Genomic DNA, 13,780 nt, shown 5'->3' on the forward strand with positions numbered 1-13,780 from the left:
GAATGGAGAAAAACTGGAGGAAGTGAAGTGTTTTAGATATCTGGGAGTGGATCTGGCAGCGGATGGAAACATGGAAGCGGAAGTGGATCATAGGGTGGGGGAGGGGGCGAAAATTCTGGGAGCCTTGAAGAATGTGTGGAAGTCGAGAACATTATCTCGGAAAGCAAAAATGGGTATGTTTGAAGGAATAGTGGTTCCAACAATGTTGTATGGTTGCGAGGCGTGGACTATGGATAGAGTTGTGCGCAGGAGGGTGGATGTGCTGGAAATGAGATGTTTGAGGACAATGTGTGGTGTGAGGTGGTTTGATCGAGTAAGTAACGTAAGGGTAAGAGAGATGTGTGGAAATAAAAAGAGCGTGGTTGAGAGAGCAGAAGAGGGTGTTTTGAAATGGTTTGGTCACATGGAGAGAATGAGTGAGGAAAGATTGACCAAGAGGATATATGTGTCGGAGGTGGAGGGAACGAGGAGAAGAGGGAGACCAAATTGGAGGTGGAAAGATGGAGTGAAAAAGATTTAGTGTGATCGGGGCCTGAACATGCAGGAGGGTGAAAGGAGGGCAAGGAATAGAGTGAATTGGAGCGATGTGGTATACCGGGGTTGACGTGCTGTCAGTGGATTGAATCAAGGCATGTGAAGCGTCTGGGGTAAACCATGGAAAGCTGTGTAGGTATGTATATTTGCGTGTGTGGACGTATGTATATACATGTGTATGGGGGTGGGTTGGGCCATTTCTTTCGTCTGTTTCCTTGCGCTACCTCGCAAACGCGGGAGACAGCGACAAAGCAAAAAAAAAAAAAAAAAAAATTTATTTTTTCATTTTGCTTTGTCGCTGTCTCCCGCGTTTGCGAGGTAGCACAAGGAAACAGACGAAAGAAATGGCCCAACCCACCCCCATACACATGTATATACATACACGTCCACACGCGCAAATATACATACCTATACATCTCAATGTACACATATATATACACACACAGACACATACATATATACCCATGCACACAGTTCACACTGTCTGCCTTTATTCATTCCCATCGCCACCTCGCCACACATGGAATACCATCCCCCTCCCCCCTCATATGTGCGAGATAGAGCTAGGAAAAGACAACAAAGGCCCCATTTGTTCACACTCAGTCTCTAGCTGTCATGCAATAATGCCCGAAACGACAGCTCCCTTTCCACATCCAGGCCCCACACAACTTTCCATGGTTTACCCCAGACGCTTCACATGCCCTGATTCAATCCACTGACAGCACGTCAACCCCGGTATACCACATCGATCCAATTCACCCTATTCCTTGCCCGCCTTTCACCCTCCTGCATGTTCAGGCCCCGATCACTCAAAATCTTTTTCACTCCATCTTTCCACCTCCAATTTGGTCTCCCACTTCTCCTCGTTCCCTCCACCTCCGACACATATATCCTCTTGGTCAATCTTTCCTCACTCATTCTATCCATGTGACCAAACCATTTCAAAACACCCTCTTCTGCTCTCTCAACCACGCTCTTTTTATTTCCACACATCTCTCTTACCCTTACGTTACTTACTCGATCAAACCACCTCACACCACACATTGTCCTCAAACATCTCATTTCCAGCACATCCACCCTCCTGCGCACAATTCTATCCATAGCCCACGCCTCGCAACCATTCAACATTGTTGGAACCACTATTCCTTCAAACATACCCACTTTTGCTTTCCGAGATAATGTTCTCGACTTCCACACATTCTTCAAAGATTTTCTTTATCTATGACAATCGGATATCTCTGAAAACTTACGAGAATTTTGAGATAAAGTAATGTCCCCTTTCAAGTACTTATGTCTGACTTGCCTTTCTGAGTCAGATGAAAGCTCTATATAGTTATAATTTACATCAATAGTATAGATGTTGTACATGCATCACTATTTATGTTGTCAACAATAAATAAGAACAAACTTTATCACTGTTCAACTTTTTTGGAAGCAAGGCAATGCCAGAGACATGAAGAATGGCATCATTCCCTCTCGTCCACTTTCTCGCTATAATGTATAATTCACTGAAACTATAGCCTCCTATCCACAACTAGGCTTCAAAGATCTTTCAATGGTTTCCCTTGACCACTTCAAGCCTTGATTCAATCTAGTGACAGCATGTTCCCCTTGTATTACACATTGCTCTAATTCACTCAATTTTGACAACACCTCGCACTCTCATATATATTCAAGTCCTGATACCTCAGAACCTCTTTTATTTGAATTTTCAAGATGGTTATCATAACACAGGAATAAACCTACCTATCCTCAAGGGTGATGATGACAGCAATGGGTCTTCGATTAATACCTCCTACGCATGATCCCAGGCACATAAACCTTAGAAGGATAGAAGTATAGCCTGAGCCATCTTGAAGTTTGTCTAAGGGGACAACAACAGACAGACGTCCTGATACATTCTTGACATAATGAGCCTCAGGGTGGTCAGCCCTTACTACATGCTCTGGGTAAGGGAAATCTGACAAAAAACAAATAATAATAATATAAGAATAATTAAGTAATTTAATTAATACAGACTAAATATGAAAAGACAATACAATATACTGGGATATATATTTTCTCCACATAGGAATGCTATTATCATCAGCTCATTTACCATACTTTTTTTTTTTTATAAAGGCCTAGAAACATGACATATAAATATCTGTTTAACAGTGAGGTCTGTGTGGCAGATCACTATACAGGTGTCAGTTTAAATATGATCACTATACAGGTGTCAGTGTAAATATGGTCTATACAGGTGTCAGTGTAACTATGAGATGCACAAAAATACTGATTTTATGTGAATTTTTTAAGTCCCAGTAAGGCAAGCTATAACCTATGAACTAATGGCTTTCATCAATGTTTGATCAGACCAGTTAAAAAATAAATCCACTAGTACCCATTTGTGCTAAAACTGAATACAACAAATGTCAAAATTTCTCAAAAACAATTTGCATATTAATTAATGTGCACAAAAACTAAATACAATTTGTGATAGCACACTGACATAAACAATATTGCCATAGTTGAGTAAAATTTTTTCATACTATTTAAACAGTTAGTCGTTTCCCATAAAGTTAGGTAGCACCAGGTACAGATGAAGAATGACCTCATTTGTTCACAATCCCTCTAGCTGCCATGTATAATCCACTGAAACCAGAACCCTTGTTCACAGCCTAATCCCACACACCTTTCTGTGATTTCCCCTAAGCAATTCACACACCCTGTGGTTCAGCCCAGTGATAGCATACTGACCCCAGTATTCCAAATCACTCCAGTGCCCTCTATTCCATACATGCCTCTCACACTTCTGCATGTTTAAAGCCTCTTTCCATCCTTCCATCTATGTTCTCCTTCCCCTTGCTCTTACCACTTCTGATATTAATATCCCCTTAGGTAGTATCTCTTCATTCATTATTCTCTCCAGGTGTCCAAACCATTTTAGAACACCATAGTTGCTTTCTGTCATACTCAGCCTACTACCACACCTTTCACACAATCATTTTTACATGGTCATCCCTCATCTCGCCACACACTGTCCCTAAGCATTACATTTCCATTACATTCTACCTCTTCCATTCTTTTGCATTTGGGACCCACAACCTTCATCCATACAGAAAAAATGGGACTACTAAACCATCATACATAACCATCAGTGCCCTCACAGGGAGGGCTATGTCCACACATTACTCTGTGTACCCATGACTTTTGCCCCTTCGCCTAACCTATGGTTCACTTCAGTTCCCACAATCCATCCTCTGCCATGTCCACTTTCAGATATCTAAAACATTCTACTTCCTCCTCATTTTCTCTATTCCAACTCACAATCAAACCAACAAGTTTCATCCCAATGTTAAACCTCATAATCTTACCTTTTTAAGAATAACTCTTAACTTCCTTTTTTCATACACTTAAACTCAGATACCATCATTTGCAGTTTCTTGCTTAAAACTACTTCCACAGCCATGTCACCCATAAACAGCAACTGAATTGCTTCCGGGACCAACCCCCTCCTAACCCCTCCATACTATACCTGCCCCTCTCTCTAAGATCCAAGCATCTAATTCCCTCACCGTGTCAACCACAGACAGATTAAACAACCATGCTAACATTAGATATTCTTGATGAAACCCACCATCTGGATCCTCTCACCTTCCTCCCTTTCTGCTTGCATATATGCATTACCCTCCTGATGAAAACTCCTCAGTGCTTCCAGGAGCTTTCCTCCCATACCATATAACTCAAGCATCTTCCATAAAGCATCTCTATCAACCCCATCATACACTTTCTCCAGGTCCCTAAATGGAACTTAAAAAAGAAAAAAGTGTTTCTCAAACAGATTTCCACACATCCTCAACCACTCCTAGAGCCACGTTACTCCTCCCCCATCTCTATGCTTGGCACCACCTCTTAATCACAATGGTCTCATACAAGACTGAAATTATGTAAATGCAAAGTTGTGTGGAAAATACGTTGCAACTTTAACACCAAATATCTGTATAACACAAGGTTGTGCTCCTCACTGATTCAACATGGACAGATAAAAGCTCAAGGGTAAAGGGGAAGAGTGGTTTGGGAATGTCTTGGGAGTAAAATCAGGGATTGGTAGAGGACAAGAGCAAAAGAAGGAGTAGCACTACTCCTGAAGCAGGAGTTCTGGGAGTATGTGATGGAGTGTAAGAAAGTAAACTCTAGACTGATATGGGTAAACTGAAAGTGGATGAAGAGAGATGGGTGATTATTGGTGCCTATGCACCTGGTCATGAGAAGAAAGATCATGAGAGGCAAGTGTCTTGGGAGCAGCTGAGTGAGTGTGTTAGCAGCTTTGATGCATGAGACCGGGTTATAGTGATCGGTGATTTGAATGCAAAGGTTAGTAATGTGGCAGCTGAGGGTATAATTGGTGTACATGGGGTGTTCAGTGTTGTTAATGGAAATGGTGAAGAGCTTGTAGATTTGTGTGCTGAAAAAGGACTAGTGATTGGGAGTACCTGGTTTAAAGAGATGTACGTAAGTATACGTATGGAAGTAGGAGTGACGGCCAGAGAGCATTGTTGGATTACGTGGTAATTGATAGGCACGTGAAAGAGTGACTTTTGGATGTTAATGTGTTGAGAGGTGCAACTAGAGGGATGCCTGATCATTATCTTGTGGAGGCGGAGGTGAAGATATGTAGAGGTTTTCAGAAAAGAAGAGAGAATGTTGGGGTGAAGAGAGTGGTGAGAGTAAGTGAGCTTGAAAAGAAGACTTGTGTGAGGAATTACCAGGAGAGATTGAGTGCAGAATGGAAAAAAGTGAAAGCAAATGACATAAGGAGAGTGGGGGAGGAATGGGATCTATTTAGAGAAGCAGTGATAGCTTGTGCAAAAGATGCCTGTGGCATAAGGAAGGTGGGAGGTGGGCAAATTAGAAAGGGTAGTAAGTGGTGGGATAAAGTAAGATGGTTAGTGAAAGAGAAGAAAGAGGCATTTGGAAGATTCTTGCAGGGAAATAGTGGAAATGATTGGGAGATGTATATAGAAAGAGGCAAGAGGTCAAGACAAGAGGAAGGTGCAAGAGGTGAAAAAGAGGTCAAATGAGAGTTGGGGTTAGAGAGTATCATTAAATTTTAGGAAGAATAAAAAGATGTTTTGGAAGGAGGCAAATAAAGTGTGTAAGACGAGAACAAAGGGGAACATCGGTGAAGGGGGAAAATGGAGAGGTAATAACAAGTAGTGGTGAAGTGAGAGGGAGATGGAGTGAGAATTCTGAAGGTTTGTTGAATGTGTTTGATGACAGAGTGGCAGATATAAGGTATTTTGGTCGAGGTGGTGTGCAAAGTAGAGGATCAGGGAGAATGATTTGGTAAACAGAGAAGAGGTAGTGAAATCTTTGTGGAAGATGAAAGCTGGCAAGGCAGCGGGTTTGGATGGCGTTGTTGGGGAATTTATTAAAAAAGGGGGTGACTGTGTTGTTGACTGGTTGGTGAGGATATTCATCGTATGTATGGTTCACGGTGAAGTGCCTAAGGATTGGCTGAATCCATGCATAGTGCCATTGTACAAAGGCAATGGGGATAAAAAAAAAGTGAGTGTTCAAATAACAGAGTTATAAGTTTGTTGAGTATTCCTGGGTAATTATATGGGAGGGTATGATTGAGAGGGTAAAGGCATGTACAGAGCGTCACACTGGGGAATAGCAGTGTGGTTTTAGAAGTGGTAGAGGATGTGTGGATCAGATGTTTGCTTTGAAGAACGTATGTGAGAAATATTCAGAGAAACAGATGGATCTGTATGGAGCATTTATGGATCTGGAGAAGGCATATGAGAGAGTAGACAGAGATGCTCTGTGGAAGGTATTAAGAGTATATGGTGTAGAAGCAGTGAAAAGTTTATATCTGGGATGTAAGGCATGTGTATGAGTAGGAAGAGAGGAAAGTAATTAGTTCCCAGTGAATGCAGATTTGCGGCGGGGGTGAGTGATGTCTACATGGTTGTTTAATTTGTTTATGGATGGGGTTGTCAAGGAGGTGAATGCAAGAGTTTTGGAGAGAGTAGCAAGTATGCAATCTGTTGTGGATAAGAGGGCTTGGGAAGTGAGTCAGTTGTTGTTCGCTGATGATACAGCGCTGGTGGATGATTCAGGTGAGAAACTGCAGAAGTTGGTGACCAAGTTTGGTAAAGTGTGTGAAAGAAGAAAGCTGAGAGTAAATGCAAATAAGAGCAAGGTTATTAGGTTCAGTAGGGTTGAGGGACACATAAATTGGGAGGTAAATCTGAATAGAGAGAAACTGGAGGAAGTGAAGTGTTTTAGATATCTGGGAGTGGACTTGGCAGCGGATGGAACCATGGTAGCGGAAGTGAGTCACAGGGTGGGAAGGGGGCGAAGGCTCTGGGAGTGTTGAAGAACGTGTTAACGCGAGAACATTATCTCGGAGAGCAAAAATGGGTATGTTTGAAGGAATAATGGTTCCAAATATGTTATGTGGTTGTGAGGCATGGGCTATAGATATGGTTGTGCAGAAGAGGGTGGATGTGTTGGAAACAAGATGTTTGAGGACAGTATGTGGTGTGAGGTGGTTTGATCGAGTAAACAGATAAAGGGTAAGAGAGATATGTGGTAATAAAAAGAGTGTGGTTGAGAGAGCAGAAGAGGGTGTATTGAAATGGTTTGGTCACATGGAGAGAATGAGTGAGGAAAGATTGACAAAAAGGATACGTGTCAGACGTGGAGGGGACGAGAAGTGGGAGACCAAATTGGAGGTGGAAGGATGGAGTGAAAAAGATTTTGAGTAATTGGGGCCTGAACATACAGGAGGGTGAAAGGCATGCAAGGAATAGTGAATTGGAACGATGTGGTATACTGGGGTCAACGTGCTATCAATGGATTGAACCAAGGCATGTGGAGCGTCTCGGGTAAACGATGGAAAGTTTTGTGGGGCCTGGATATGGAAAGGGAAGTGTGGTTTCGGTACATTACACATGACACCTAGAGACTGAGTGTGAACAAATGTGGACTTTGTTGTCTTTTCCTAGCGCTACTCGCGTGCACGCGGGGAGAGGGGGGGTACCATTTCATGTGTGGCAGGGTGGTGGTGGGAATGGATGAGGGCAGACAGTATGAATTATGTACATGTGTATATATGTATATGTCTGTGTATATATATGTATACATTGAAATGGATAGTTATGTATATGTGCACGTGTAGACATTTATGAATATACATATGTATGTGGATGGGTTGGGCCATTCTTTCATCTGTTTCCCTACGCTACCTCGCTAATGCGGGAGACAGTGACAAAGTATAATAAATAATTATATTCATTTATTTACATGTGTATATACACATACATGTGTATACACATATATACACATGTACATAATTCATACTGTCTGACTTTATTCGTTCCCATCGCCACACAGGAAGTATGTTTGGAGACAGAAACTTGGATGTTTCAGTTCTGAGTGCAACAAAGCTCAAGGGGATGGGAGAAGAATAGTTTGGAAATGTTTTAGGGTTTACTAAAATGAGTGCAGTTACCATGAGAGCAAGAGGTAAGGAAGGCCTAAAACTACTCCTGAAGGAGGGTGTGGGAGTGTGCGAAAGAGTATAAGGAAGTGAGCTCCGAACTAATGTATGAGAAAGTGAAAATGGATTATGAAACGTGGGTGGCTATTAGTACTTATGCACATGTTAGTGAGAGAAGGGAGGAAGAGAGGCAAGTGTGTTGCAAGGAACAGAGTATGTCAGCAATACTGATGAGGGATTGAGTATTAATGATGGGTGATTTAAATGTAAGGGCAGAAAATGTGGCACATGTAAGTATAATGGAGAGGGCATGTGAAGCATTTGGGGTAAACTATGGAAAATTTTGTGGGGCCTGAATGTGGAAAGGGAGCTGTGGTTTGGGTGCATTGCACATGACAGCTAGAGATTGAGTGTTAACAAATGTGGCCTTTTTTGTTTGTTCTTGGCGGTGGCTCGCTGGGGGAGGGATGCTTTTTCGTGTGTGGTGGGGTGACGACGGGAATGGATGATGGTAGCAAGTACAAATATGTACATGTGCATATATGTATATGTCTGTGTATGTATATGTAAGTATACATGCATGTGTGGGCATTTATGTATACATGTAGGTGGGTTAGGCCATTCCTCGTCTGTTTCCTTGCACTACCTTGCTGACACGGTAGATGGCAATTAAGTATTATAAAAAAAAAAATTCCTTATAGTGTTGGTAAAACTGTTCCTTTCAAGTTATAATAATCCCCAATATTATGTGAACCAGGACATGTGAAGCATCTGGGGTAAACCATGGAAAGTTCTGTGGGGCCTGGATGTGGAAAGGGAGCTGTGGTTTCGGTGCATTATACATGACAGCTAGAGACGGAGTGTGAACGAATGTGGCTTTGGTTGTCTATTCTAGTGCTACCTCGTGCACATGTGGGGGGAGGGGGTTCTTATTTCATGTGGTGGGGTGGTGATGGGAATGAATAAAGGCACACAGTATGAATTATGTACATGTGTATATATGTATATGTCAGAGTATATATATGTATACGTTGAGATGTATAGGTATGTATATTTGCATGTGTGGACGTGAATGTATATACATGTGTATGTGGGTATGTTTGGGCCATTCTTTCGTCTGTTTCCTTGCACTACCTTGCTAACGCGGGAGACAGCAACAAAGTAAAGTAAATAAAATAAATCATATTTATCTATTTTTGTATGTCACTACACGTGACTTAACATTTCTTGAATATCTGCATAACTGGACTTCATACATCAGAATTTTTGTTTAATGTGAAATAGACACCTGAGCTGATTAGTTATCTGTAAAGTCCCTTTAGAAGCACTTCCAAAAATAACTATAGTCACCTTCCCTACAATGTATTACACATAAATGTAAAAGAGCTAAAACTTATAAAAACCTTAAAATATTTGAAGTAAGAACTTACCATGATTGGTAGAATCTGTAGGAGCAGCATGGTTTGGACAACGAGTGACATTAGTACGCAAGAACTGTGGGCTTGAGAAAACTGGTACTGCTCGAATGCAGAACTGGTCATTGTCTATGGGCTTCTTAAGACGAATTTCAAAAGGAACAGCTTTGTTGATATTTGTGTATAATTTATTAGTGATTCTGCTCATCTGAAAAAAAGTAAAATCTTTTTAAGAAAAATACTAGGAAATTTAGCTATATATGTACTATCACATGACACTTTCATGTCCTTAAAATCTAAAACTACAAGGGACACATTTGTAAATATCCTCATCTCTAAGGATAGGGAAGAAAGGATACTTCCCACATATTCCTTGTGTCATAGAAGTTAACTAAAAGGGGTGGGAGGTGGGGTCAGAAAAACCTCCCCTTTTGTGTTTGTTTTTTAAAGTTGGATCAGAAGGAGCCATATAAAGAGCATTCAGTCTCTTTTAAGGCTATGGCTGTAGTGTCTGAAACTGTGTAGATGTAACTAAAATGAGAAGGGAGAGCCAGGAAGTATGTTTGGAAACAGAAACTTGGATGTTTCAGTTCTGAGTGCAACAAAGCTCAAGGGGATGGGAGAAGAATAGTATGGAAATATTTTAGGGTTTACTATAATGAGTGCAGTTACCATGAGAGCAAGAGGTAAGGAAGGCCTAAAAATACTCCTGAAGGAGGGTGTGGGAGTGTGCGAAAGAGTGTAAGGAAGTGAGCTCCGAACTAATGTATGAGAAAGTGAAAATGGATTATGAAACATGGGTGGCTTTAGTACTTATGCACATGTTAGTGAGAGAAGGGAGGAAGAGAGGCAAGTGTGTTGCAAGGAACAGAGTATGTCAGCAATACTGATGAGGGATTGAGTATTAATGATGGGTGATTTAAATGTAAGGGCAGAAAATGTGGCACATGTAAGTATAACTGAGAGGGGAAGGGGTTAAAGTCTTGTGAAAGAAAATGTCAAACATCTTATGGAGACGAATGCTGAAAAAAGGACTGGTGACTAGGAATATCTGGTTTCAAAATATGGACATGTCTGTAGTGTCTGGATGTGGATAGGGAGCTGTGGTTTCGGTGCACTATACATGACTACTAGAAGCTGAGTGTGAATGAGTGTGGCCAATTTTTCGTCTGTTTTCCTGGCGCTACCTCGCTGAAGCATGGGGTAGTGATGCTGTTTCCTATGGGAAAGGGTAGCACCAGGAATGGGTGAAGGCAAGCAAGTATGAATATGTTCATGTGTATATATGTACATATCTGTGCATGTGAACATACAACGAGCACTGTATGTTTTGGACAATCACGTTTACCAAATGGTGTCCTAGCTTCGTCTCTTCGATGTATATCAACTGACTTATATATCTCTCTTGTGTCTCCCCTGATGATGTGATTATTACACAAAAGAGCACTTGTGAACTTATAGTGTTTCATTTTCCCACTGGACTCATAGGAATATCTTGATCACGCGCAAATTTGTGATCCTTTCCAACATATATATTATTTTTTATTAATACTTTGCTTTGTCACTGTCTCCCGCGTTAGCGAGGTAGCGCAAGGAAACAGACAAAAGAATGGCCCAACCCACCCACATACACATGTATATACATACATGTCCACAAACGCAAATATACATACCTATACATCTCAACGTATACAAATATATACACACACAGACATATACATATATACACATGTACATAATTCATACTGTCTGCCTCTATTCATTCCCATCGCCACCCCACCACACATGAAATAACAACCCCCTCCCCCTGCATGTGCACGAGGTAGCGCGAGGAAAAGACAACAAAGGCCACATTCGTTCACACTCAGTTTCTAGCTCTCATGTATAATGCACTGAAACCACAGCTCCCTTTCCACATCCAGGCCCCACAGAACTTTCCATGGTTTACCCCAGACACTTCACATGCCCTGGTTCAATCCATTGACAGCACGTTGACCCCGGTATAACACATCGTTCCAATTCACTCTATTCCTTGCACACCTTTCACCCTCCTGCATGTTCAGGCCCCGATCACTTAAAATCTTTTTCACTCCATCTTTCCAACTCCAATTTGGTCTCCCACTTCTTCTCGTTCCCTCCACCTCTGACAAATATAACCTCTTGGTCAATCTTTCCTCACTCATTCTCTCCATGTGAACAAACCATTTCAAAACACCCTCTTCTGCTCTCTCAACCACACTCATTTTATTACCACACACATTGGTATGAATTAATAATGGAATGTGATCACGATTCCATTTGCATTGATACTATCTATGATTATAATTCCTTGGTCTCCAAAAATAACTGAATCTTTTCAATTCCTCAAAAATGTGGAATCAATGCCAATGATTAGATTACATGTTTGGTCGTAAAGTTTCCATATCTGGCACAGAAATTGGTTTAAACCAATGCTTTGCTGTGAGAAAAAAATTTGGGGTTTTCATTAAAAAAAATCATGGAAAGCATGAATGTATACAATCTACCGTAAATTATATAATAACTCGCCCAATTAATACCAATACAGCCAAGAGATATTCAGAAGTATAACCCATGCATTTTAAGCAAAATGCAGTGAGTCAATCATTTCAAACTCTTGAGCAGTGTTGTCAAACATGACAGTGGATAAAATGTTTTTGTCACTGTGGACAACATTTGAGCTCTTGTAAATCGCTGAAAAATTCATTTGACTGTAGTCAGACAAGTCCAAAGGTTAAAATGCATTGAAAAATGTTGAGCCTCTTATAACATGGTTTAACATACAAGGATTTCTTTGAGGCTCTGTTTCACCTACACTCATGTTGCATGGCCTTACAAGGAATGTAAGCATCTGTTATGGTGAGCATACATAAAATATTGTAATGCAAAATCAATATTCTTTCAGTTTCATTCCCTTCATATTGCACTACTACAACAATATCAAAATCTTCCACATTTCTACCTTTTCCATTTATCCACTGTACAACCAGTTCCAATATGAGTAAATAATCAAACTTTCAATTTATCAAGCCACAACAGGAAGATTGGTATTGCATCCATAATCCAAACAAATAAAAAATCTGAACACTTCTCATTCTAGTGTTGGTAAGGATATTCAACTTTCTTCCAAAATCCTTACTTACCATCTTTTTTTAGTTACTGTGCTTTATGCTTTCATTTTTGCATCTTTATCTATTATTACCCTCTTACATTGCTATTTTCTCCATCTCCCACTCCCTGATACACATACCTGTTACTATATGACAGACTTTTACAATTCCTCAAAATTACATTTCCAATAATACTCACCAACCACATTGGACTTTTAGTTGTTCGTTCCTTTTCTTCAATAATAACTGAAAATTCATATTCACCCTCAGAATCATGAAGGACTGGAACATCTAACATCCCAACCACTGCTGTATGGGATGATGATTGCAGCTGTACCTGCTGAAGTGTTGTAAGAGGAATAATTATTAAACAAAGCAATATCCTTTTTACAAGACACAAAAAGCCTAATTTGCCAAAGGTTCTTTGAGGACTTATTTGGGATAAAAAAAATTATCTTGTGAAATTTTCTGAAGCAACAAAGGGGCAATAGGAGAGCTCAATATGAAATAAGATCACCAATGTATTTAGTATGTGAAAAATACTGTTATCTCTACCTGTTTGAGGCTACATCATAAGAGAAAAATCACCTTTGGTGATGTATCATCACTTAACAAAAGACAATGCAGTCTCATCAAAGAACATGTTACACGAGAGTCCATCCTGTTCCTGATATTGGGTATGGCACAGCCTTAAAGCTGCAGAAGCCCCTGGATGGGAGAATCCTGGAATTAAAACCCCAAGAGGTCCTTGGATAGTGGGTTAAGGTTTCAATGCATTATACATGACAGCTAGCGACTGGAAACACTGAATAAGTATGAAAGTATGCATTACATAAATACAGAACTCCTGCAGGTTCAAAACTTTGATACAACTAATTGCAGGGCAGGGGTGGACTCCTTTGTATTAAGTTCATTAATGAGGACGTATTTCAATCATACAACCTAAAGAAATGTGACTTATTCACCAAGTAACCTCAAACAGATGGATTCCAGTAATGCCTACATGCATACAAAGTAAAAGGCTTTAATATAATCATTATTGAGTACAAAATAAGCTCAGGTATTGTGTGTGAGAGAGACTTTGGGAAATTACACATTGAGCGTACCTGTTTTGGGAAACTAGTGACTAAGAAGGTTAAGGCATCAGATTAGGGATAAACTGTGTGGTTTCAGAGGTGGTAGAGGATGAGTTGAACAGGTGTTTGCTTTAA

General features: G+C 40.5%; 2 protein-coding genes across 9 annotated transcripts in view; one reads left to right on the plus strand and one right to left on the minus strand.

The window, feature by feature from the left end:
• LOC139749831 (uncharacterized) overlaps positions 1 to 13,780 on the plus strand; it is a 275,451-nt gene that overhangs the window by 75,540 nt on the left and 186,131 nt on the right. The gene's annotated exons all lie outside the window — the stretch shown is intronic.
• LOC139749797 (uncharacterized) overlaps positions 1 to 13,780 on the minus strand; it is a 128,049-nt gene that overhangs the window by 58,867 nt on the left and 55,402 nt on the right. For all 8 annotated transcript variants that reach the window (XM_071664076.1, XM_071664058.1, XM_071664067.1 and 5 more), the window contains 3 exons: positions 12,769 to 12,909; positions 9,457 to 9,649; positions 2,281 to 2,494 (listed from right to left, as the gene is read on the minus strand). In XM_071664076.1, coding sequence (XP_071520177.1) covers positions 2,281 to 2,494; positions 9,457 to 9,649; positions 12,769 to 12,909 — 548 coding nt within the window. The remainder of the gene's footprint in view (positions 1 to 2,280; positions 2,495 to 9,456; positions 9,650 to 12,768; positions 12,910 to 13,780) is intronic.

Source organism: Panulirus ornatus, chromosome 1 (assembly GCF_036320965.1).
Source record: "Panulirus ornatus isolate Po-2019 chromosome 1, ASM3632096v1, whole genome shotgun sequence".
Lineage (NCBI taxonomy): Eukaryota > Metazoa > Arthropoda > Malacostraca > Decapoda > Palinuridae > Panulirus > Panulirus ornatus.